Source organism: Eucalyptus grandis, chromosome 9, assembly GCF_016545825.1.
Source record: "Eucalyptus grandis isolate ANBG69807.140 chromosome 9, ASM1654582v1, whole genome shotgun sequence".
Lineage (NCBI taxonomy): Eukaryota > Viridiplantae > Streptophyta > Magnoliopsida > Myrtales > Myrtaceae > Eucalyptus > Eucalyptus grandis.
The window spans coordinates 35,237,922-35,264,805 of NC_052620.1; the positions used below are offsets into that span (position 1 = coordinate 35,237,922).

A 26,884-nucleotide genomic window follows, 5' to 3' on the forward strand; every position below is an offset into this window, starting at 1 on the left:
TAGTGGAGGATAAATACGTCCCATAAGTATAAGTTTAAAAAAATTAAGATTAAATGTGTCATAATAAGCATGGAGTTTTTTTTATGGCTTTTTTCTTTAAAAAAAAAAAAATAAGATTAAGCTAAGAAGCACACAATCGTGATGGGCCAAAGTTGCCGCAAAAGCAATGTCCACATCATTACCTGTTCTTTTCAGAACTTATGTAAGTTGGCTTCTTCCGTAATAATGGAGGATTGGCTTTTCCTGTCAAAAACATCAATGATGGCTTTGCTCATGTAATTGCATGGCCTTGTCTTGAAGCTTGGCAAGATGTAGCCCAAAGATGACTAGGACACGAGCTCACGGGCGGGGTCACCTCAAGACAATAGAAGTTAAATGGCAATTATCTTGATTTAGAACTATTACTATTTTCGTAATACAACGATCTCTCCATTTGTAAACTGCTTATATGGTAATGCTTGCCCTTCCACAGTTTTTACTACCAAAAGAACTTAGCTTTAAATTTGCGGGATTGATATTATCAAACGAGATATCGCTCGTATTGACACTTAATTTTTAACTTTTGATGTATGCTATTATAGCTAAATATCTTTTACTATGAATGTATCGATTTTATTTAAAAAAAAAATGTGGTGTGTAACAATTTGCACTATATTTACTTACAAAATACCATAACTGATATAAATATGAAACCGGTTTGATCCAAATATTATTAAGTCGGTTCACCATAAAGAGAAGGATCGAAATGAAGGAAGGTAAAGTTGAAGAATCAAATCGCATATTGAGGGTACAAGGACTATTTTGGACCTTGCTCTTTTCTCCTTCAAATCTTGTGACTCTCCCAATTGAAGTTCTCGTCGATGCTATTTCAATTTGAGATGTAAAATCATATATCCTTTTACATACTTTTATAAAGCTAAAATAATACTTTATTTTTCAATATAAAAAGTTATAAACGAACTTTCCTTTTCCTTTGAAAGGACCAAAATAAATAGACCCGATGGTAAATGGCAGTGCGGAAGAATGGAAAAATAGTGACATTACATATTTGAATTCTATACTATAATAACTATTATTAATAATATTATTTTCAAAAGACAACTTAAAAGCCTCAGTCGACCCCACATAAAGGTGTTTCTATTTTTATTTCCCCTCAAATTACCTTGTCTATCGGTCCCCACATGGTCCTTTGTCCACTATGGACCGTCTCTTTCATGAAGTAGACTGTTCCCAAATCTTGAATTTCTTACATTTCAAAATGCATGACCACGACAGTTTACATACCAAATCTCCCAAGACAATCTAGGCAAATCCTCATCCCTACAAAACATCACTCCAAATCAAAAGCTTGGACGAGTCAGAATCCATCGCATTACAACTTAACGAAAAGAGAACAGACAAAAGACAAAAAACAAGACATCTTTCCATTATCCCATGGCCTCTTTGACCTTTCTCAAACACAGCATTTCCGTAGACATTCTTGGTTCTTGATCTTACGACAGATATACACCACCCGCTCCCACCTGCTTTCTAAGCCAGAAAGCTCAACCCGCCGTTGCTTCTTGTACATTCATAGAGATTAAAGAAAGAGAAGAGAGGAGAGAGTATAACGCTAGAGCAAAAAGAAGGGAGAGTCAAATTACAGGAGAGAGACAACCTACAACTCCAAAATCCCCCCAAAATATAGCAAACTAGAGAGGCTGCTGCAATGTCACCACCAAGGGGCTGGTGACCGTGTGCTTCCCGTCCGACCATATCACTGAGCCGCTCCTCAAGCTCGACCCTCCCGGCGAGAGCTTCGCTGCCCTCACCTCAACCCTCACAAGGAAGTTCAGCTTCTGGCCGATCCTCCTGAACGCGAGCTTCTCCGGCCGCACCGTGACCGAAACTCCCTGGGGGCCTCACGCTGACCCGGTACACCGACTCGGCGTCCCCGACATTCGTGACCGAGCGGATGAAGTGGGTCGACATCTTGGGCTTCCCGTACTGCTGGAAGGTCACCGACAAGGATGGGTAGTTCAGGTTCCCGGAGTGGCCAGCCCTTTTGGCTCCGCTGCAATCAGCTTTCTTCCTAGTGACAACTTGGATGTTGGCGGTCGTGTAGTTCGAGTTGCAGAGGAAGTCGACATAGTCGTATGGGGTCAGGTCGTATATCAACCCGGGGTCCATGGCCTTCTGGGGATGGACGTGACCAGCCCCGTAGTCCATGACCGTCGAAGTGTTCCCTGTAGACTCGTCCAGCATAGTCTCTCCCCGGTTGTCCACGGTATAAGCAGTCGTCATCAGCGCAGATCTTATTGCTGCAGGACTCCATTCCGGGTGAGCAGCCTTCAACAGCGCGGCTAGGCCCGAAACATGAGGGCAAGCCATCGAGGTACCCGACAGTATGTTGAATTCCGTCTTGCGCTTATCCGAGGCAACACCAGAAGGCCCTATGTTATCAGGCCAAGCGGCGAGTATGTTCAATCCAGGAGCGATCACATCCGGCTTCAGGATCTCCGGGGACACCGGGTTGGGACCCCTAGCAGAGAAAGAAGCCACAACGGGCGCAGGCCGGACCCTCAGCCGAGTCCCCTTGAAGATCACCGTGGCCGTTGCTGGTGACTTTGACTTGGACGCGACCTCGATGTACTTCCTGATCTCATCGCCGCTCGCAGCACCGACAGCCGTTGCGGGCAGCACGTGACAATCGGCCACCAATCCTTCGCCGTCAAAGACCCCATTCGCCAAGATCATTCCGACCCCGCCTGCTTTCTTCACAACCTCGCCCTTGGCGGCCCTCGAATTGATCCCCCTGTCACACAACACAATCTTGTCTTTCACAAGACTCTGATCCAATGACCCCTCCATGCACAGGGATGCGGAGTACCCATCTCCGCCCTCAGTCCCAGCATAAATCAATGGATACATCCGACCCGGCGTCAATCCCGGCCCGCCGTAGAGACTCACACCGGGGATCATCTTACCATTCCCCAATTTCACATCCGCAGGGAAATCCCTATCGATGGTGCCGGCGCCGACCGTGGTGACCCACGGCGCGACATTCGTGACCGTCAGCCCCCCAGGGCCGCCGTTCCCCGCGGAGGCCGACACGAAGACCCCTGCTTCCTCTGCCCCGAAGGCCCCAATCGCAATGGCGTCCAGATGATACGGCACCACCACACCGCCAACGCTGAGCGAAATGACATCCACCCCGTCGCCCACCGCGGCGTCGAAGGCCGCCAGTATGTCGGAGTCGTAGCAGCCCGCGTCCCAGCACACCTTGTAGGCGGCGAGGCGGGCCTTGGGCGCCATGCCGGCGGCCATGCCCTTCGCGTACCCCAGCGTCGAGGCGGGGAACACGTAGCGGCCCGCGGCGATCGACGCGGTGTGGGTGCCGTGGCCGTCGGAATCCCGCGGCGACCGGAACTGGGTCGTCTCGTTCATCTTCCCGTTGGCGGCCTCGTACCCATTGTAGAAGAACCGAGCCCCTATCAGCTTCCGGTTACAGGAGGTGGAAGGGAAGGCCTTACCCGCGACGCACTCGCCTTTCCACTTGGAGGGGACGGGGCCGAGGTCCCGGTCGTTGAAGCTCTGCCGCTCGGGCCAGATGCCGGTGTCGACGACCCCGATGACGAGATCCGACCCGAAGTCGGACTCCTTGAGGAGCCCCGCGCTGTCGCCGGTCTTGAGGCCGAGGAACTGCGGGGAGCGGGTGGTGTGGAGGCGGCGGACCTGCTCGGGGATGAGGGCGAGCACGTGGGGGAGGGACCAGAGCTTCAGGGCCTGGGAAGGGGAGAGCTTGGCGGAGAAGCCATGGAAGACGGTGGAGTAAGTGTGGAGGACCCGGGCGGTGGGGCCGGCGGAGGAAGAGAGGGAGGAGAGAGTGGAGTCGTACCAGTGGGCGTGGGTGGGGAAGACGGAAGGCTTGGCGTCGGGCTGGACTTGGACTATGAAGGTCTTGGCCGCCTCCTCCGAAGAAGAAGAAGAGAGAGGGAGGAGGATGGCGAGGAAGATGAAGAAGAGGGAAGACAAACCCATGTCACAGAGACTGAAAGGGAGGTATAGAAATGGTGGTGGTGGTGGTGGTGGTGGTGTTGGGGGATTGCAATTCCAAGAATCGAAAGTATAAAAAGGAGTGATTTTTGGGGGTGAGGAAGCGAGAAGATGGTGGTGGGGCGGAGGGGACCTGCCCGGGACGGGCCAGTGCGGTGGCGACTGTGGAGAGAGAGAGAGAGAGAGAGTGGGGGTAGTACAGTGGCGGGGGGAGAGGGAGAGGGAAGAGTTGCAGTGAAGAGTGAAGCGGTGGAGACGGAATTCTTTTGTTCGCTTCTGCACCTGCTACAAGCAGCCTACGCCCTTTCTTGTGACAAAGTTGAGCACGGGAAAGAGGATTTTGGGTTCTTCCCAGGTCATTTTCGACATCCATGAAAGGATCCAACTGCTCATATGTCCATTCAATCTACTTAACTTAGAATATATGATTTTCAGCCCGTAATAAACTATCTATCACATTGAAATTTTTTGAAAATCATGCGATTCACTGAACAAGTTGCTCTGCCAGCATCCCTCCAACGTTTGTCTTTTCGTAGAAATGAAGATAAACCAATGTTCCTAAAATTTTATAGGCTGTATTTCGAGCGAGAGAATTCGAATTTATTGGAGAGGCCGCATGGAACATTATATAAAGTGAGATTCCGGGATACATAGTGTGAGCAATAAGATGATATAATGGAATCAATCAAATGTTGCTTTTGTTTGGAGTGTAGATTTTAAGAAATCTAGTTCCGGTTTATTTAAGCTCCTACCAAAATGCCTCCATAATGCAAAATGCAAGAATGCAATACTAAAACATTCTTTTCAAGGAAAACAATTTCTCATGCCTTTTTTTAGCATACGAAAAAAAAAAGATCTTTAGGCAAAAATTCTCTTGCCAATAAAATTGCATGACCTTGTTTTGGACCATGCCCTCTATGTCTAGGGACAAGGGTCTAGCAAACCTCGGTAGTTTGTGATGAAGACATTGCATGCTATTTTTGTATGTTGAAGATGGTATAACTATCGAACCTTAGAGTCCCACAAGGGCATGTTTTTTTCTCGATAGCATTGATGAGGTAATTGAGAAAGCAATAGGACCATGATTGTGTTATTATCAGTACCTTCTCTACTTTCTCTCGACGTTATCTATTTTTCCTTATGTGTTTCTCTTGTACCGCGAAGGCAATCGGCCCAATTATCACACTGGCATTTTACAGTAAAATTTGATAGAGACCATACATAATTGCAAATATATATATAAAGATATCGATGCATTATCACATTATATGAATATATCATTTTTCTTGTCTCATCTACTAAAAAATAATAATAATATCGAACGACATTGATTGAAAATTAGATCATTCAACCTAAGAAGAAGGTCTATCTCGTCTCATCTATTAAAAAACAATAATAATATCGAGCGACATTAACTGAGAATTAGATCATTCAAACTAAGAAGAGGGCTCTAAAGGTTAGATTATCCGACATTTTTTTTAATCCATGTTCTTGTAGCGCGATTAATTTAATTACAATATTATAATTTGACCAATGCTGGGGTTTAACTAGAACTTTGTCGTTTATTGCTGAGTCACAAGCGGCATGAAGCATCAAACGACAGTGGGGTGGGCGGGGAAGGGAAAGAGGGAAGGACGATCTGACTCGGCCCCACGTGTAAAAGCCCATTCAATTTCTGGTCTGTCGTCTTGTGCTTTTCGACCCTTTTTTCTCTCCCTTTTTCCTAGTCTCGTCTTCTCCTGCTGCCGACTTAAGAAACCAAACAATAAAATAAAAATAAATTGAATTGAATTGAATTGAATTGAATATATTATGTGTAAGTGAGCCATTATGCAGGGAGACTTTAGCCCCGTGACCAAAAATAAAATTAAAAATGACTCATACTTTTTCCAATAGTTAAAGACTACGAACGTGTGACTCGCTTTTAATTTAATTACGAAATACTTTATTTTGTAAAAATTACAAATCTATTAATTCCACGTATGACGATGCAACGCACCAGAAATCTGAGGATTTCTTGTCCATTGGCACGTGCGGATTTGCATCGTAGGTTTTGCAATAATAATGTTTATTTATTTGTCACCGTGTAAGCAAACTCGAAGTACACTTCTTCCACTCCCGACGTTTTTCGCGAAATACATTTTGGAGGTGACAGACAATAATCTTTGGTCGCTAGTTAATTGGGATATGAATCGAAAGTATTAAGGTTCTATTGGTATCGCAAAAAATAAATGAGATTTGAAAAATACTTTCTTAAAAATGATTACTTGCATCACATGAAATAATTAGTCAAAGAAAAAATATTTTTATTATCGATAATAATTTATCTAAAAATTTTCATGAAAAATAATATTTTTCGTTCATTTATTTATATAAGCAATATAGAAAATCATTTTTAGGAATTCTTTTATGAAAAATATTTATTTTTTTGCAAAATAAATGGAGCTTGATTAATTAATTTATGATGTTTAGAGTTGTTTTAGCAACATAATCAGTTCACCTGACAAGGATACACGGTCAGAGGCAGGGATACTAAGGCTCGTGCTAGCAAGTATCACAGACGATATCGAGACAAGGAGCAAGTTGGTTTATATTGAAATGCGGACACGTGTCTTAACAAGGTCGCTTATCATGTATTATATAAACACCTATTTAGTATAGCTAACAAGAAAAATTTTCAATTTTCAGATGTTAATTACATGTGTTACGAGAAAAGTCATATAGTTGGTGTATTAAAAACATCTCATTGTTTGGTTACCAATGAGTTATAAATCTACTATAAATTTTTCAATTTTAATAATCGAATCATAAATCTTTACACACAATTTCAATATAGTCTTTACAATCGATTTTTGTCAAGAAATCGCCAACGTGACAATGCATAACGCAAACATGGTGCATCACCAATATTGGAATTTCATGATTGGTAAAATTGAAAAATTTTAATACCGAATTGATTTCTTTACGGTAGGGTTATGATTAATTAGATTGTTTTTTTCCATACATATCACATTTATCTTCTTCTTTTTGATCGAGAGAGCAATGATAAATGCAATGCTTTGGAATTCTAATGTAAACGAGGGGATTTTCGAGTGAGGTGGGTGGCCATCTGGGGTCACCCCGCTCGCGGGATATTCAAATGAAATTACAGTCCCCTTCCTATGTAGAAAGAGACGTGGGTACACCGATCTCGACCGAAAACATGCAAACTCCAAAATTAATCCATGATGAGACTCCCAAAAGAAGGGACAAAATCATATGAATTGGCCGCCCCTGCTGCATCATTTAATCCCCCCTCCCGCCCTTTTCTCCTTTGTTTTTTTCGTCGACTTTACTCGATTGGAATTTCACCCACCCCCTCTCCAATTTTGACTTTTCCACTCTTTTTTCTTTTGGAACCGCACGTTGAATTTGGAAAACTTTCAAGAGACAGTTTGCACGCACTTATCCGCCGTTGAATGTGCTTATGACCATGATCTCGTGCGCAACCACCCTTCAAAATTTGTTAGATGCTTCGCAACGTTTGTATGTTAATCGAATAAGAGTCAAGTTATTTAAACAGAGAAAAGTTGGTAAATAACTCGAATGGGTAATTTCTAGCGAGAGTCGGTAATTTTCAAATAGTTAGGTAAGAGTTGATGAACTTATCACCAAAGTATCAGACAAACAACTTGTTGCTCATATCCTTTCACCAATGTTATTTAAAAGTTACTGATTTCTATAGAAGTTCAGTGGCAAGTAAATAAGAGGAATTATGCCGTTGGAGCAAGTTTCCTGTAAAACGTCTTGTCGCGGTGAGTTTGAAAGGGTAAAAATTCCAAAGTACATAATATTTGAATTGATTAGGAAATAAGAAATTTATCGAAAATAGGATTTAATTATTAGACGTATGACAAATCGAATTTGATAGTCCTTAACGAGAAGCAAAACAAGTCTTAATGACAAACTCAATTGATGCGATCTTTAGTAAGTTATACGTCAAATAGAAGAAGGGGGGGAAGAGCATACTTAAAGATCTGGTGGAACTCATTGCGCATGGCCAGGACAGTTGTCCATCATCTAATTTCATCATTTCGTCACTTTGGAAGATATTGGTGAGTGGGCCACAATCGCCACTGCCATTTGCAGAAGCTCCACTTTGATTCAGCCATCATCATCGCCCTCTACATCTGATTATAAAAAGAAGAAATTGTGGGTCATCATGTTGAATTTGACATGAATAACATTCAAGGGGCAAAAAACAAAAGAGCAAGGAAATGGAAAAGGAAGCACATAAGGGAATGCTAGGGACGTGGAATAGGGCAAAGTACCCTGGTTATTTCAATTATGTTAGATTATCTTGGGATCATTATTAGGGTTAAGTTAATCATAATTTGCATTAATTGAACTTAAGTTTAATTGTATTAACCCTGCATAGAGAGATATCTTATATACCTTACTATTATACGACATGACATCATTTATAATATTTACGTTGTCAATTAGTGAAGTTTTTTTCGATCGAACAATTAGTGAATGACTCACCTCATACGATTTGTTTTGCTGCAATCCTTTGAATTCTTTGCTATCGAGCGTGACATTCTTATGCTAGTGTCCATCAATATTGTTCCGCCACTACGATCTATCGCTTCCTTTTTAGTAGCTCATTTATCTCTTGGCATAACAAGAAACAGATCACTATCACACGCTCTGGTATAAAAGCATACTATTGAGTTATTATTGATACGACATGAGAGTTATTATGGTCGTGACGACTACGAAAAGACATAATAATGCCTCATAGTAGCAGAAGAATCATTTATTGCAAAAACCAAAGTACTATGCAAATGGTATATAATGATATTTTTCTTGAGTACACTAAACAAATTGAAATCAGTTGTCATTTCATTTCGTTCCATGTGCATAATGGTACTGTACAACTTGTTTCCACTTCATCTATTAACTATACTGTTGACATTGTACCAAGACACATCCATATAGGCATTTTTTTGAATCTTTTCTCTATCGTCCAATTGACTTCTTTCAAATTACCTTGAGTTTGAGGCACGATGTTAGAATATACTGAGATTACTATCTTGGATTAAGTTAATTGTAATTTACATTCATTGTATTTAAGTCTAATTGCATTCTCACCGTATGCATCTGTGTGTCTTCTGCTCTTCATTCCAGAGGGTACAAAATATTGCATTCTCTATTTCTTATGTCAATGCTCAACTTACTCTTGATTTGGATCAGTGATGGAGCAAATTAAGTCACTATTTGCATCTTGTAAGCGTTTGGATCGTGGAGGTTTTTTTTCAAACTTGAAATAGTGAGGATTGGACATTACTAGGGTCAAGTCCTCAGGTCCCTATTCCTATGATTCTTTTTTAAGTGGGGTTTGCTTCGCAATTCTTTAATTGCCTTCTAAGTAAAATGGATTGTTTCGCAAATTATTCGTTTACTTTTACATATTTCAAGATTCGAAAAGGATTGATTGCCACCATCTTAAAGGAAAAAACGACATACATGATATTTTTCTGGACATTGATCATGTGTTACATCCAGTAAAGTAAAGAGGTTTCGCGATCCCAAGAAAAATAAAAATAACTCGAATTCTAAAAAGTGGGGAGTGCATGTTGAAGTTGAAAATTGAATGGAAACCAAAGCACGAAAGCGTTGAGAGAGGCCCCATGAAAGATTGAAACAGGAATCTGTGATTGAATGAAGGGAGAGATGGCCTTTGCTTGTGGGGGCTTGTGCAGTTAGAATGCAATTATTGCCTCGACTCCTATTATGATTCTCAAAGAGTGAATCAAAAGGAGACTCCTTTATCATTCTATTCTCGTCTAAATCACTACTTTTTCTCCTCCTATGATCTTATCCTCATGAGCTTTACAGGGTAAACACCGTCTGGAAAGAATGGAGTTTGAACATGCCACTAGAGAAAAAAGAAGCAGTAGTTTATTGCGAAAGAAGGTTCCTGCATCTTCCGCGTCCTTGTAGTGATCCTCTCTGCCTTCAATTATTGTCACCTAATGCCTTTTGCTTGCTAGCTTTATAGAAACCCTAGACTTGAAAAAAAAAAAAAAGTGATTGAAGTGCATGGCGGAGTCAAATTAAAGTGAAATCATTCATTGAGGAGTGCGGCTAGATGGGCGGAACTAGCACCTCTCTCTCACTCCTTGGTGCTGCCCCTTTCATAATTATGTCCATACTCCCTGAATATTGATATATTCATTAAACGTGGCTTCTTTTGATTAGGTGATGTAACGTGTTTATGAGTAGTCTATTTTCAATTTCCCATATCACTCGACATCAATTTCACATACAAGTTAAATTTTTCTCCATTTCTAAAACAAGGAGAACTCCTTTCAATCACGTATCTAGTATGTAGAATGCAACTTAAAAGATATCACCCACCCACATGCAAACTTAAATGATATTGAACGTTCGTAACATTCATTATTATAACCCCCCCAATCATAAAAGTGATTAGAGAGAAATCAAGGGTGATCAGAGGCATGACCTACCCACCTCAATACTCTTGCATTGCTCTGCCACTTGATGCAGGGATCATCTTCAACAAGAAATTCAGTGCTTAATAATAAGGGTACATTAACGAGGGTGTTGTAAAAAATGAAGTCCGATCATAAACAAGTCAATTATTTAAGCTTTTAACAAACGGTGGATCTAACTTTCATGGATGATGGGTTCTGGGATTTCTGGGCCATGATGACTTGGGTTTTCATGGCCTATCAGTCAGTCCAGATGCCCTGCACTTCAATGCAAGAGTCTCCAAGGTTTTCTATGTCCACATAAACTTTTGCCAATCAAGGTGCACTTGAGCCGCTTGCAAACCGTTGATCTCACGTTTCCAAACGAGTCGATAGCCTCAGCAATTAATTTAGGGTTAATTTCATTTGTCGTCACAAGCGCTTGTAAACAAAGAACAGAACTCGATTTGCTACCGTGCAACTTGGTCCAATTGGGCTTAAAATATGATGATTCTTAAAGAATATAATGGGATTCATAAGCCTGATTATCTAGCAAATAGGGGAGCATTTGATAACGTTTCTATTCTCAAGAATAGTTTTTTTTTTTTTTTTTTTCAAAAATACTACAATTTCTGAAAATTTTAAATCGTTTGGTACTCGCACGTAAATTCTATTTCTAGAATAGAAATGCATTTAGTACAGCCCCAAATATTTTTGTGACTTAGACTTTCTTTTAATTTATTAATAATTTTATTACATTTTTTTTCTTTTCTTTTTCTTCTCCTTTCTCTAGCCGATCACTAGCCTTGGTCATGGCCGGTCGGTGAGGTTGCTGGCCTTGGGGAAGCCTTGTGGTGGCCCAACCCACCTAGGCAATGCTAACCTTGAAGTAGCCGGGTGAGGTCAAGCCTTGCTGGTGGTCGGCAAGCTCAGGGTGACCTCAACAGGGGCCGGCGAGGTCGCCGGGCATTGTTTGGCTGATCATTGGCCATCATCAAGAACGGTGACTAGTTAAGGGAAAGAAGAGAGGAAGAGAAAATAAGAAATGAAAAAGAAATTTTTTCCTCTTTTACTCACGTGTTCCTAAAAATAAAATTAAAAAAAAAAACTTATAAAACACGTTTATGTTTTATTTCTATTTCGGGGAAAAAAGCAGAAATAAATGTTCGTGAAAACGTTATTAAATGCACCTTAAATTGTTGATAGACAACTCGCATACATAGAGAGAAATATGCGCAAACTGATGCCTCCGGGTACTTGTTAAGCAGCTAATTAAGGAGGCATTACATTTTCCAAGGCAATAACTTGTTAAAAAATAGAAAAGTTTCGGAGGCCGAATTCAGGAAACGCAGGAATGATGTCCTCTCAAGCTCCTTCCACAACTATAACAAAACTGATGTCCGCACCTGTAAAAAGCACGTAAAGAAAACACATTTGCCAAATAAATGGGTGCCCTTATTTTCCCTCATGAATGACAGGATAAGCTGCTCGATTAGATGAATCTTAAACGTACTTAATTAGGCATTAGTCTTTCAAGTAGATCCATTTCTAGAACGCAATCACACTGGTTCGGACATGTTTAATTAACTCATTGTATTCTTTCTTAATGCATGCCAAAAAAGCTCTTTTCTGTACCAAAGATCTACTTAAGTTCTATGAGAATTGAAAGACGAAATCAAACCTGCAAGAGATGTGCTGACATCCATCGACCTTTTCCACATAGAACTTGCAGCTGGGGCATCTCCTCCATCTATTGCTCTCAGCAAGTTTCGTCATCATGTCGTCCAAATCTTTCTCTCTAGCTCCTCTCTTCATCATCCGAAACTCCTCGCACTCCATTCCTGAGTGCCACGGGACCTTACACCGCGCACAGAACAGCCTCCGACAAATCTGACACTCCGACTCAGTCACGACTTCGACTCCATCGTCCACCAACATCGCCGAACAATCCTTAAAGGGGCAATAGAACTTCTGAGACCCGAGAATCGCCGACTCGCACAGCACGTTTTCCCATCTGTCAAGCACTTCCCGGGGAAGTATCGAGCGGCAAACCTGAGGTTCGAGGACGCTCTTGCATTTTACGTCGGGACAGGTGACGGTTGGCTCGTTCTCCTTAATCTTCAATGCTACATACTGCCCCATGCATTCCATGCAGAACGAGTGACTGCAACGCAAGCCTTTGAACATCTCCTCCGAAGATTTCTCTTCCATACAAATATGGCAAAATACCCGAGAACATTTGGCAGCTTCCGAGTTTTCTAAGCTCGCGATTTCCGCGGTACAAAACTGGATAGTCGCATTTCTCCGCGATGAAATGTTCGACGAGCCCATGAGGACTTCTTGGAGCTGCACCTCTAGTGCGTACTTTTCGTCTGATATCGGAAATATCTCTTCCTCATCATATAGAGCAGAGAAGTAGAAATCATCGACGTGGAGGCGATGAATCTCCATCTTTCGTTGGGTTCGTATGGTGAATACACAAGATTTGCGACTTCTTCAGAGCGATCAATTGGTTGTCATTTATAGCTCACCCATCCCTGGAATTTGAAGGGTCTAGAAATTTAACTTTTCCTTTTCCAACTACTTTTACAAGTTCATCCGATAGATCCGAATTCATTGTCTGCATGTTTCCCATGTAATCAAAGTTCCAAAACAACAAATCTCAAACGGCAGCTTCATGGGTCTCCTCGACTTCGCTTCCTCCCCTTTCTCTAGTCTCTAGGTAAAAGCTTACGCATTGAAAAAACTCATCGTACTTGCTTTGCCGAAAGAACAAGGGAAAAAATGTAAATGATAAATGGGAAGTTCAGGCAAACAATTACACATTTTTCACCCGAGTAAATTGACTCCGAGCATGACCCCTGCCGATAAAAAAATTGGGGCACTCCTGGATACATAAATACCTCAAGAAAAATTATTAAAAAAAAAATTCGAAAGAATGCATAACAAAAATATGTACCTAAGTTTTATCTGAGAGAGAAGAAAACATGTTACACGCTGATCCTTCAGGGAGTAAAAGAAAAAAGTCGGCGAGTGGTAATAAGTCATGATTAGTAAGCCTTGGCGATGTCACTACTGCTTCTGGGTTTCTTCTTCATACTTGTAATGCTGCACTGCGGACATACATATTCCAGTCCATCAGTTTTGGCATAGTCCTGCAAATTCGCATGAAAATTAGTATTTCGAGCTGGATTGACTGCAATCTGCAAGCCTTATACCATGATTAAAAAGGCGTAGCCACGAGCCAAGTGTAAAAGGGAATGACAGGATTTTAGGGAAAAAAGAACTGGTTTTGCAACTAAAAGGGGATCGACATCATATGAGTACAGTACCTTAAATGCACCGAGACCTTGCCTTCTGTCACAGCCAAAGTGAGCCCACTCCCCACATGTTCCGCAGTTGACCCAGTCCCCAGCTGCGCCACTGTTGTCGTGAAGCCCGGAAGGTCGTGAGCACGGATTTCATTCAAAATCATGAGTTATTGAGAATAATAGCACAAGAGAGAGAGAGAATAATACCTGTGACACAGTAAGCAGCACTCTCCATCAACATCGTCATGGGCCAACTCGTACTCAAGGAGGTATGTCTCATAGTGTCTCTTGAGTGTGTTTCCAACCCCCTGAGAGAATAACTCGTCAGACTGTTGACTGCTAAAAGTGACATTTGGGATGACAACGAAACCAATTAGATCATTGTGCCTTGCTTTTTACGCAGTCAGCAAGTCTCGCCATGTAATTTCAAAATATAAAGAAAGTTACACACAGGCCGTGATTTGAGAGCTGAGAACTCAAAAGCATGAAATTCGTTCATCAGGAATCAAAACATCAATTTGTACCATGAACAAAGCATAAATGTGCAAAATCCACAAATTTTAGAGGCAATAGCACATACAGTCATCCTATGAGTCATTGTATAGTTGCTCATCTTTGAGAAGACTTGTCCTTTCCAATTAATCCCATTGCCAACATGAAAGCCTCCCCTTGAAACCACCTAATAATATATCAAATGCAATCAAAAGTGCACAAATTGTTTAAATAGGAACCAATTTTACAGTGAACTTTCAGAAAGCGGGAATGAGTGCCAACTTATAATGATGATTACCTCTTTATACAAGTTATAGAGGTCAAGACGCTTTGCATTGAGCACAGCTTCTGGGAACTCAGCAAGACCGCCTGGAGGAATAAGTCGAGCATGTCCTCGAACAGTCAAAAAGTGCATTACATCCTTGAGGAATTCCTCCTAAAATAGAAAAAAATGGAAGCTTTACAATTGAACTAATCTGTCAACGATCCATTGGATAAACATAATGAAAATCCTAGAAGCTACAGGGGCAACACATGTCAGACTCAAAGTTGCATGCAGGAATTGATAATGGGTATAAAACATAAATGATCCACAATGTCAATCAATCATCGTATATCTCTCTTTCCACATAGCATGCAACTGACATGAACTTCTCTCTCATCTTTTGCTACTTTTTCAGCAAAAAACATGAGCTTTTTGTCTAGGAGAAACTAGAAAACAAAGGCAAATGCTTATTTGTCATCTTTGTTCTTGATTTGAATGCATGGCAGACTGGGTAATGGTGCTGTAATATAGGATCTTGGAATGCATGAGGACAAAAAGATAATCTTGGATTGTCCTTACCAAAAAAAAAAAAAGAAGATAATTTTGGATTGTGGTTCAATGGGGTATCACAGTAGCATCCTTTTTTAATTTATACACTGTAAGCAGCAAGATTCCTGACACAGAAGATTTGAGCAAGTACAATGAGGCCAACACCCTCAGGCTGAATATCACTCACCTCAGAGCAAACTTGGATAGAGCTTCTGCCACAACCATGTTTTTTGAGGGGCAAGGGATTCAAGGAGATAATTTGCCTAGCCTGAAAGGTTCTTGAAGATGACTTTCTATAAACTGAAGATGGTCGGACAACCCTCTGCTTCACAGGGGGGAAGACAGAATTTTCTTGAACTTTCCCATCGTCATAAGCATCTTTTTGAGAAGTTTCACATATAAACTGCATTTTGCGCTGATGAATATGAGGGACAGGCCTCAAAGCTGCAACTTTCAGTCTTCCTCGAGCTGCAAGCCCACTCGAGTTACTATATTTAGTCTCTCCGTCTCTGTCCAAAGTAGCACCTATGTACCCAACTGTCTGCTCAGGGTGAGAGTCCGGACTTGCATCTTGGCATGGTTCAGTCCTCCTCCTACTAGGTGCAGGAGGTCTTAACCAAACAGGAGTAGCACTAACAAAGCTGTCACTTGAGAAAACTTCTTGACACTCCTCTGAATTGGAGAGAGATAGACGTTCAGCATCATCTTTGTCAAAAGAAGCAACTGCCAATCCTTGGATGCTGGCAATCCCAAGAGCAACCAGACAATGATTAGAACCATCCAATGCTAACTGCCTTAGGACCTGGAAATGCAGCAACAATCATGTGTGTATGATTAGCACATCCTTTATGAATGGATAATGGCTTAAATAAAGCTAAAACAAATTAGGCGGTCATTTATGAGGACAAAACAAGCATATTGTCCTTCACTAGAATCGATAACATGTGAAAAACCATGTTATTCTGACGCATAACCTGCACAGGATAATATAATTCATTCCACACAGTATAAAGGCAAAGCACAGACCTGAGAAGCCCAAGAAGGGACATCCATCAAAACTTCATATACTGGAGCCCCACAAGCTACTGAAGCAGATAACCGAGGTTCAGATAATGGCGGTTTGTTTTCCTCAATATTAAGCGGCACGTGAACAAGTTGACTCCCAATGATTTCCTTTTTAATGTGGTTTTCCAATAGCTGCAGAAGGAGATGCCACAGAAGAATCAGAATGGCAGCAGTCCTAATATCTACTTAAAGCAAATCACGGTATCAATTTTTACCTGATCATTGAAGCAAGTCTGAGTATTACCCGACAGCAACAGGGAGATGTGAGCATAACTAGAGGTGGATAGATCGCAGCGCATGGTCACAACATCACGAGAGAATGTCTCTGTGTCAAAAAGGGGCTGAGGTGCACTGCATCATCCTTAATATATCAATAGCGGACAAAATTAACTTCAGTAACACAAAGGAACACATCAAAATGACTTGGATAAGAGTGGTATGTAATATGCAGATATTTATGACTTATAAGAGTATCATGAAATATGCAAGTCAGAATTGCATTCATCATTGTGCTCAAAAAGTAGGTAAAACATGAGCTGAAACACAAAATGCTGGTTCTCATATGAAAGCAATTGTCCACTGTCCATGATCCTTCTCAGACAGGCCAGAAATTATTCCCACTTATTATGTGCGATAATAGAGAGGCAAACATGCAGTCTCTCTTTTAGACTACCTTTCCTCGTGTCTATATATGACACAAATCCACTCAATTTCTAAAAGGGATTACCACTTCTTAGCTTTTCATTTTACTAGTAATCACTCGAAAGAGAACATACCTAAATTTTCCAAGAAGCTTGCTTCCTCGCATCTGAAACCACATAAGAAAAGCAAGAGGAATGGAAATTATAAATTAGAATTTTCACGAGTGAGAAATGTCAGTCTAATTGCAAAACAAATATTACAACAAATTTGACTAGTGTTGCAGCTGTTAGTGATTGCTCAATTCTTCAGTGACGAGAGAATTTCAAAATAAGATATAATTCTGTATCTCCAAAATCAAATGCTTGCAATACGTGTTTGATGTCCTTTCAAATGTTACAATGTATATAACTTGGAAAGGCTTCATCAAGGAGCCAACAGCAATGAGAAGTCAATCCAAGTAAAGATTCATTAAAACTTACTTCAATAGTCAAGAGGGCATTGAGACCATGCTCCAACAGTACCAACAATTCTGCATCCTGTGAAGAAGCCAGGCTTTAAATTAGCCATATATTAAGAACTACAGAACAGTAGTGCCAAATGTTGTAAGTCCGGTTTGTCGCACAAGCTGACATTCATAGAAGCATAAGCAAGAATCCACTTCCAACTTACCATACTAGATCGAACACCACAAATAAGAAACCTCAAGCTCACATCTTCATCATGTATTTTAACTGCCGGCAGAGAACTCACATCATCTTTTTCCTCTGCAATATCTTCCACAGGGTAAGAAACATCTATTTTGGGAGGGATCCCAAGAAGATCCAGTCCTAGGTCACTGTTGGCTATGGTCTTATCATCAAAAGAGACACTCCTCTTTTGTAGACAGTAAAAACTAGTTGAAGCATGAGCAAGCTGGAAAGCATCCCATACATGAGCCCTTGAACTGCAACAAATGGAAAAACAAGCATGTGAAGTTAAGTGACATGCTGGTATGTGTGTCTTGCTGTTGTCATATTCTCTTTTTAACCTAGTCGTTTCTCTATTAGCCCTCTTTTTCCCTAAGATGCATGTGTGACAGGCAAAATCAACTCCATGTTGCTTTGTAGCTACTCATCCAACGTGATGTTAATCGGCAAGTCAAACGATGTTTCCAGAAAACCAAAGAGACTCATGACACATGTAGCTTAAAAATTCAATATATCTCCAAGAGTTGATGAGAGAGCAACCTTATCATGATTGACTATATCACCATCTATGTACCCGATAACCAGAAACTGGTTTATAATCTATTTCAACTAAACATGACACCACCACCCTCATGGCAATGTCAACTACAGCTGTTGAGAGAGAAAGAGAGAGACCTACATAGATTAAAATTCAATTCTATCACTCAAGAAAAGAGAATACTGTTACCACCAGAGACCAAGCAAGCACCAGTTTCACTCATGATGTATTTCACTCGTGATGTAATCACACATGAACACAATTGCGAGTTCAAAAGACCTACCTCTTCAGTACTGCCAATAAAGCATGAAGGAAATGAGAAGCCGCAGAGCGAGGCACCAAATACTTCCAGAATATCACATAAGGTATTCCCTGCAAAGATGAGGCAACCAACTTTAACAATATCTTTCTGTACGCAGGAGACTAAAGCCAGGAGACTTATGACGAATTACTGGATCAATCATCAATCTTGCAAGAAACTATCCGATGCCATTGGTTTCTCAAATAAACTAACCTTAGAATGAAGTGCCTCTGCCAATTTTTCGCCATGTGGAATTTCCAGGTAAATCTGCAGAGGAATATCGAAAGTAAGCCATTACTAAGCTAGAGCTGAACCCTAAAAACGAAATGACCAGAATTCACATCAGAATTGGCGAAGAAGAATAAGAAGAAAGTTGTGCTAGACTTTCTCACACATCATCCTCCCCCAGAACAAAAAGAATGACGGCAGTTCTGTGTCCTCTGAATTCTACCATTCCTTAGGATATCCACTGACAATGAATTCACCACCCCACCACTTCTCCAACCTCATCCCTACTACTAATGATCAGAAACAAGATAGCATATCATGTCTGTACTCATCCTCAAAAACTCATAGTCAATCACCTCTATCGGTTTTCCCAACATCAAGGTCAATTGGCCTTATCATCCAGTTTTAGATGGTTTGCAGCATCAGCATTATCAGCTTTATTCTCTATCGAGGCACCACATACTTAATTCGACAAGATGCCAACTCTGCAATATGACTAGAAGACTACGACTATAAAAACGTACTCCTCTAAGCACTTGAAGAGTACCCATTTAACACCCCTTGCAATTGTCACCGGTCCATGCCTTTTGCAATATAAGTATAGATTATGTAACGATCAAGATTTGTAGCCGGGCAATATAGGAGAGAAAGGAACAATGTGCAAAGAGATTCATGCCGACAACTATGCAGATAGAAATCACGATTACGTACGGCGACAGGCAATGTTTCGCCAAAGAGCCCAACTATAGAGTCGGCAGTGACGCAAGTAGTGCGGTTCCATGCTAGAGACACCACATCACCCTCATCCTTAAGCTGATCTCCTTGCAAGTACACGAAAGCCGGCCTGCGCGACTCCACGGCCAGACGGAATTCATCTTCACTCGGACTCCGCAAAGTATGGACCTGCACCGAGCAAGAGACGTCAGAACCGCAGCTCGAATCACAGCAAAACCGAGAAAGCAAAAAATCACCGAGCGAAGCTGATTCCGCACCTCCAAATAGCCCGAAGACGCCCGCTCCAGAAAGGAACACGTCGGGTGATCCTCGGCAGCGTCCACCGAGCTTCCGCCGCCGCCGCCGGTCACTGCGAGGAAGCTGCAAGCGTCTCTCGCCCTGACGTGCGACATCTCTCTCCTCCTTCTTCCTCCCGCGCGCGGGCGTCTCTAGCCGGAGACTAGACGACGACGACGACGACGGAGGAGGATTGGTCGAGCGGGTTGCCGCCGCCGTCCCGGATCATAGCCCGGACCCGGAGCCGCACGACCGCAGCAGCGTCCAAATTAGTAACCCGGCACCGCCCAGCCCATCGCCGCCAGATTCGCTCGTCGGCCTGCGGTCTCCGGTCGTCGGATGTGGCATTCTCCGGCGACTGTCGACGGAAGGAGCAGGAGGGAGGAGACGAAAGAAATCGAATCGAAACCCTAACGGAACCTCGAAGGAAGGAAGGAAGAAAGGAAGAGGAAGACTAATCTACTCACGTGTTTTGGGATCGCTTTCTTCGTTTCGAGATCGTACCGGATTTTCCAATCTAAAAAATCAATTCGAATAAGAAATTTCACTTATTCCAAAACTTTCCCAATTATTTTTTGTCAACATCATGCGGGAAAACGCCACAACGTACTTCGGATTTTGTACAATTTTACGGCTGGTTCGCTTTTACGTTGATAGAACAGAGCAAACCAAAAAGACAAATCTCGTGAATAATGTGGATCTGCACATCATCAGTTCATCTCTTAATTACGTCGTGTTAGAAGTAAGGGACGCCTGGACACGTCGTGCGTGACCAAAAAGAAGAAGAAAAAAGATGGGTAGTCATTAAATGATGTAGATGAAACGAACGGCTACGCTTGATATGAGGCGGGAATGGTATTTTATTTTGAAATTACGTCGATATAAGGACATTAGCGGGATAATTGTCAATTTCAAAATAATTTGATGAGGCTATATTTTGAACTTGTCGTTGCCTTTTCCTCTATCTTAGTTTTCATCTATATGCGAGGACATAAGTTTAAGTGATCGGATGGTGTTCAGGCCATTTTTTGTGTGCATCGATTTATCTACATTCCTTCGTCTTGATTTGGTGCATTCAAGATTTAGTTTTAGCCTGCGCCACTTAATGAATGTAATTAACATTGGTCAAGGAGCGCCTTATATGTATCAATTTTTTTTTTTTAAATTATCAAAAGATGTATTGTTAATCCGTGGTGAAATTGCGTATGCTCATACGTAGAGTTTATGGGTTAATTAATAATTAGGGAAACAAAGAAGAAGTAGATACGATATTGCATAATATGGATGACATTTATTTAATACTTAATAAAAGCACTTTATTTATTTAGTCTTTAAGCATGACTAAAAAAGTCAAACTACATTTTCCAATAATGAATTTAGTTTAAATTATTATTCAAAATACGTTAATCTACCAGTAGGCATGCGGCCAACGGATAAAGTGATTAAGGGTTGAGGCTAAAGAATAACAAATCTGACTTCGATGCTCGTAAGCAACTCATATACTTATAAATATATTAAAAGGAAAATTGTTCAAAAAATCATAAACCTATAATACTTTTTATCAATTTAGTTTCAAATTTTTTACGTTTTGCTAATCAAATTCATCCAATCAATTTTAATCGAAAATCGTTGACATGAATGTTGATAATATCACATAAGATAGTCAACATTGGTGTGAATAATTTTTAATATTATTTTTATTTCTATTTTTTATTGATAACGGTTAGCAGCCCCCTCCTAGCCATTAGCTCGGGCCCAACAACCCCCATCGGGTGAGAGCTTGCAAAGCCGTCATCGGTCGTGAGCTAGGGCCGTGGAAACCTCACCACTAGTTGATGAGGGTCACACCCTTTGCCAACCACTAGTGGAGAGCTTGCAACGTTCACTCATAGCTAAGTGTCACGGTCCGTGAATCCTCCCGTACTCGTGACACTTGTGAGTGGTGCTTGGGGTTATCTGGTGAAGAGTGTGAGTCAGAAGGGGTAGAACACAACTGGTCCATGGGAGTGGCGTTAGAACGGTTGGTGCTAAGAGTTCTAGGATAGAATGATTACATCACTTAGGAGCTCTAAAGACGGGGTAGGCCTCTCGTGCACAAACCGGGTCGGGAGCCGATGCCGCTCCCGACGAGGCCATGGTAGGCCGAAACCAGCTTGTTGTGCCTAAAGAGAACCGCCGCCTTACTCGTTGGACCGTACGCCCGGCGAAGCCGGGCGTGGTAGGATCTCGCACGAAGAATCATTCACCGTATCGTTCGTGAAACAGCTAAAGAAAGGGCTGGCTTGGCGAATTCCGCTCGCTAGGCGCCCGCGGGTCGTTTCCGAGGCCAAGGAAACTCTCAGCCCGTGACATAAGCGTGTCACGCCCCGATTTTCAAGCGTGTGCTTATTCCTCTGTGGTCGATAAAATTTTAAGACTTCCTAGGATGAGTCGCTGACCCTTTCATTTTATTATACATGCAAAAGCGAATAACAAATTCCTTAACAGTAACCATCTCGGGATAGAAAAGTAGAACAACACATTCACAAACAACATGCTTTTATTAACATACCAAATCATGTACAAAAGTTTATAACCAAAGACTTCAAAAGACGATTCTCCAAAAAGAAGTTGACCTAACCAACCTATTCCTGAGGTCCTCTTAGCTAAGCTCTAGATCCACCACTCTACGATCTTGAAAATTTAAGCCCACAATGGGGTGAGATATAAATCTCAACAAGTTCACCCCCCTAAACTCCGATTATGAAGGAAATACGCCCGAGGTTACCTAAGTACAAGCACGAGTCAGAGGACTTACCTTTGCCTCAAATGCTTCCTACACGTTAGTATAATTCAAATACTTAACCAAACAATTCAATTCAATTCGACCATCAATCAATTGATTCCATTCAACTTCATACCATTGATGCCATCTATAAACCCTATCGATTTGAACATTGCTCACCTAAGCTAAAATAGATATATTCATATATCATTACTTCCCAAAACTAATCCAAATTTAGTACTTAAAAATCACTTTTGGTGTCAACACCCGATTGCTCACCTCGGTACTTAAAAATCACTTTCGGTTTTCTAATTAAAATACCAACATTTCACAACCATCACTCAATTTCACAAACATAATCATCAATTGAACAAATTGACCACACTGCTGAAATTCTAACAAACGGCTCTCCCAATATAATTTCCGGAAAATATTAATTAATTAATTAATAATTAAATAATTTTCAGAAATTAATTTAATTTAAATATAAAATAATATAATTAAATAATATTTAATTTATTAAATAATTAATTAAATGCAATAATTAATTAAAAATTCTAATTAAGATTACACTAATCTAATTACATAATTAGACTATTAATCCATCAACTAATCTAATCATGCACATAATCTAATCAACATTTAATTAAACTAATCTAATCACCTAAACATACTTAGCATAATCTAAACACCCCTAAGCATAATTAACTCTCTAAGTAGAGTTTAGTTGGTAAACTCACCGGATTTGCGGGCCGGTGAGTCCACGGCGACGGCGGCTCGATGGCGGCCGATAAGCTCCAAAGCAGCGACGCCAAACAGAGACCAGACTGGGCCGAAAACAGTCACGAAGCTGGCTGGATTTTGAGGCTGATGGCTCGGCTTTGGTGGAGGCGCTGCGGACGAAGACACGGGCTGGCTGTTTGGCGGCTGCAGCTCGCGGAGATTTGTCACGGACGAAGGGGCAGCTGCTTCGGTCGTTGATGCTGGACAAAGGAGGAGGTGGGCCGCGGATGAAGGTGGACTCGGTGGACGGACAGCCAATGATAAAAATTTCTTTCGGTGGAGATGGGCTGGGCTGCTTCGTGGCTTCGGTGGAGAGCAGGCTTGAGGAGAGTCAACAAGGAGTTTTGAGGGATGAGGGTTGACCTGCAGGGGACAAATGGTAGTGGAGATGGCAGGCGTGGGTTGGCTGATCGAAAGAGAAAGGGAAAATGAAAGCAAAGCAGGAGCCAATGGAGAGGGGGAATTGATCGACCGAAGAAGGAGACGGGGGCGTGCGTGAGAAGCTTGGTGAAGGGGGAGGAAGAGTGAAGCAAAATATCCTAAAATTCATCATTATTTTGGTCCCCACAAGCCCTCCTGCATATCCTCCATGTCCCCCAATTATTTCTTGCACAACAATTCCACCGATAATCCAAATTGAAGCAAAAAATGCAGCCCCCATATTAGCATCCGAATTTCTTCAATTTTGGGCTTCCATTTCTTCATCAAATTTCTCAATTTGAGGTCCAATTTTAACAAGGAAGAAGTCCACATAATTTCTGCAAGTGCCCAACGCCAAATAGCTTGGCTTGGAAGTCAAAACTCCCTTAAATTCCGCTCATCCGAATTTCCGTTCGTTTTCCGAAACGTCCATATCAATTTTCCGTAAAAATCTTGAACTTGGCAAATTTTTTTTTTGAAGGATGAGTCGACGTTCCTAAAATAAATCGTAATATGACAGAAGTTTCAATTTCTGAAATCGGGTTCAAATTCGCGATGAATTTCAATCTGACGCGATTTTACCGTGACCTAACATATCAGGTAGATTTCAGGAATTTTTGGTGCAATTGACCCGTGATCAATTTATCTCGAGTCACAACGTACATTTTCGACCCATTGGCGACTCTCAGTTGTTGTGAAAATCTCGAGATTTCAAATACGGGTACAGGGTATCAAAACGACAGAAAAATCGGTTTAATGTCGATCGATGAGAATTTTGCAATTATGTGGAATCACCCACACTTAATCACACACCTCAGTCGAATCGACCTATCTCCGATCTTTGATAAATTTTTAATTGTGCCATAATGACCTTTACAAACTAGCATGGTCGAGCAGTCGATTCATGGTCGAATTCTCAAGTTTATTGCGTTAAAATCCCTTAATGACTTCTCCAGATAATCTAATTATCTCATGAGTAATGAGGCTCAGGAGAAAGACTATAAGCGCGTTGATGAAAGATTTGATTCATTAAATTAAAAAAAGAATTGAAATTTTAGGATGTCACAAAGCGGGGCCATGAGACCTCTCATAGTGAATGGCAAGGGCTCACTACCCTCACGACTAGTGAAGGCCACCAACCTTCCTTACCAATAGCAGTAAGGGCTTGTGACCCTTGCTTGATAGCTGACGGGCCCTCTAGGCTATTAACAAACAAAGTAAAAAAGTAAAGAAGGAAAATAAAAGAAAAAAATTGGTCAAGTTGATTTAATTGGCAAAACGTGAAAATATTTAAGACTAAATCGGCAAAACTGTAATAAGTTTAAAACTATTTGGATAATTCAAATATTTATAATTGAACTGACAAATGTGCATGAGTTGCTTTTGTCACATGTCCATGACTAGTAAATATATTACAACAAAGTATTCCTAAAAAGCCACCAATTATAATGATGGAGAGGACTTCAAGAATTTTAGGGGATAATTACTAAAAAGGCACATTGCCAATTCAATTTTAAATTTTCCAATTTAGCCAACTTAATTCATTATATTTTCACAATTTTTTTATATAGTCATTCCAACTGATTTTAATAATTTTGATAAGAAATTACTGACCTAGTGGTCGAGTCAGCATTGACTGTCTTATATAACATGATTGGTATTAATATGGACGATTTTGCAATGTTTAAAATATTTCATAATTTTTTACTTTCTTTTTTGTTTTTTTTTTCCTTCTTCCTCTGTCGGTTGTCAGCCTTTGACAAGGGTCAACCTCATTGGACTCTAGTGAGGGGCGTGACACCCTCACCCAACTCGGCCCTTGCCAAAGGCCGATTGGGTTCTATGGCTTGATGACTGGTGGAGGAGAATGAAAAAGAAAAAGAAAAAGAAAAAGAAAGAGATAAAAAAATAATGGAAAAAGGAAAAAAAAAAAAAGTTTTCGGAAATTATAAAAATTGTCAAAGTTAACGTATGTCACATGACGACCAACATCCATCTTAGCAAGTTTTAGCCAAAATTAGCATAAATGACTACATTAACATATTGAAATAAGTTTTAGGATTAAATTAATCAAAGTGATAAGTTTAGAACTAAATTGACATTTATATAATATGACAATGACCTTATTTTTTATAATTTTTCAAAGATTTTTAGAAAAACTTCATTTTTATTGCAAACAATGAATTTGTTGCATCCTCCACCAAAAAATGTTCCACCTAGGCATGTACTTTCAACTCACCATGGAGAGCGTTTATTATCATCTTTTCACCTTAACGACTTGGTCTTTTCTTTTTTTGACTGCGTGTTAATCTCTCTTTCTTTATACTTTTTTTTTGTCGGGCTCTTTCTTTATACTTTGCTTAAGATTTTTCGTTTCTTTATCGCCATTTTCTTAATTTTCATAGGAAAAAAAATTGACGTCATAACTTGTAACTCTTATTTTCGAATTCTTTTCCAAAATGAACTACGTTTTTATTTATCGAAAACGACTGAACAACCATTTATTGGAACGTCCTCGTCACGAAGTTGTTACACTAAAAGACATCTGATTTTTCAAGTGGATGATGTGGGAGCCTCTCATCTTTTCCTCACGATAACAAATAATCAAACACCAAATATCATGCCCTACGAAGTTTCGTATTTTAATAAAATCAATCTCCTTTTCCTAATTCAAATTTTTTGATTAGATGCCGTAATATTTGCTAATTGCAATGTTCGCATCAAATCGTCCATTTGAGGTAGAACATCATGTAGATTATGTAGTGGAGATATCACTCATATCTTGACTTGGAAGGTTCGAATATAATTTACTCGTCACGCTTTTTTCTTTTGACCGTGCTTTACGACTTGTTTTACAAAAGAAATTAAAAGAGCAAAATCCTAAAAATGGTTGGTTTGACTGTTTGATCTGGACAAAAAAATAAAATAATATATATATAAAGCGCACCAAATCAAACCGACAAAAACTGTCCTTGGAGCATGAACCATTTTTGTAGAAAGAACCTTCTCAAATCGAAGGAACTTGACCAATCGAGTTATTTGAACAATTCTTAATTGAGATAACAATATAAATGACTCATAAGCTTTACCCTAATTTACAATGTAGTTTTTGAACATTGACTTAATGTACAAAATGATTTTGAAATTTTAATTGGTTCAATGTGATTCATGAATTTTTTATGTATACTCAACTTAATCATGTTCAATATTTTTCTTTCATTAGTTCAAATTTTGGAATACTATTAAACGTTTTAATACAATTTAAAGATTAAATTGAACATGTATAAAAGTTTAAGAACTATATAATAAATTGAGCTG

The 26,884-nt window shown here is 40.6% G+C and overlaps 3 protein-coding genes across 3 annotated transcripts; all 3 read right to left on the bottom strand.

Annotated features, from left to right (window-relative positions):
* Positions 1-1,225: 1,225 nt before the first annotated feature.
* On the bottom strand, positions 1,226-4,341 carry LOC104419523 (subtilisin-like protease SBT1.5). Its single transcript, XM_010031204.3, is given in 2 exon segments — positions 1,226-1,902; positions 1,904-4,341. Coding segments are annotated over 2 exon segments (2,328 nt in total). The 5' UTR covers positions 4,021-4,341; the 3' UTR covers positions 1,226-1,691.
* A 7,365-nt stretch (positions 4,342-11,706) lies between these two features.
* Positions 11,707-13,134, bottom strand: LOC104419522 (E3 ubiquitin-protein ligase RNF144A). Its single transcript, XM_010031203.3, has 2 exons — positions 12,193-13,134; positions 11,707-11,917 (listed from the first exon to the last, which is right to left on the bottom strand). The coding sequence occupies exons 1-2, from the start codon at positions 12,960-12,962 to the stop codon at positions 11,851-11,853; spliced, it is 837 nt and encodes a 278-aa protein (XP_010029505.2). The 5' UTR covers positions 12,963-13,134; the 3' UTR covers positions 11,707-11,850.
* A 171-nt stretch (positions 13,135-13,305) lies between these two features.
* Positions 13,306-20,108, bottom strand: LOC104419521 (AT-rich interactive domain-containing protein 4). Its single transcript, XM_010031202.3, has 15 exons — positions 19,581-20,108; positions 19,300-19,491; positions 18,574-18,627; positions 18,343-18,431; positions 17,505-17,778; positions 17,315-17,371; positions 16,970-17,001; positions 16,409-16,544; positions 16,155-16,325; positions 15,316-15,930; positions 14,613-14,750; positions 14,403-14,501; positions 14,030-14,130; positions 13,844-13,934; positions 13,306-13,666 (listed from the first exon to the last, which is right to left on the bottom strand). Exons 1-15 carry the CDS (start codon positions 19,713-19,715, stop codon positions 13,562-13,564), a joined length of 2,289 nt encoding a protein of 762 aa, XP_010029504.2. The 5' UTR covers positions 19,716-20,108; the 3' UTR covers positions 13,306-13,561.
* Positions 20,109-26,884: the final 6,776 nt, after the last annotated feature.

Coding starts and splice junctions, on each gene's coding strand:
- LOC104419522 (XM_010031203.3), bottom strand. CDS start 12,962: ATGGAGATTCATCGCCTCCACGTCGATGATTTCTACTTCTCTGCTCTA. Junction 11,918..12,192: donor TGTCAGCACATCTCTTGCAG/GTTTGATTTCGT, acceptor TGCTTTTTACAG/GTGCGGACATCAGTTTTGTT.
- LOC104419521 (XM_010031202.3), bottom strand. CDS start 19,715: ATGTCGCACGTCAGGGCGAGAGACGCTTGCAGCTTCCTCGCAGTGACC. Junction 18,628..19,299: donor GCGAAACATTGCCTGTCGCC/GTACGTAATCGT, acceptor ATTCCTCTGCAG/ATTTACCTGGAAATTCCACA. Junction 13,667..13,843: donor AAGGTCTCGGTGCATTTAAG/GTACTGTACTCA, acceptor GCGAATTTGCAG/GACTATGCCAAAACTGATGG.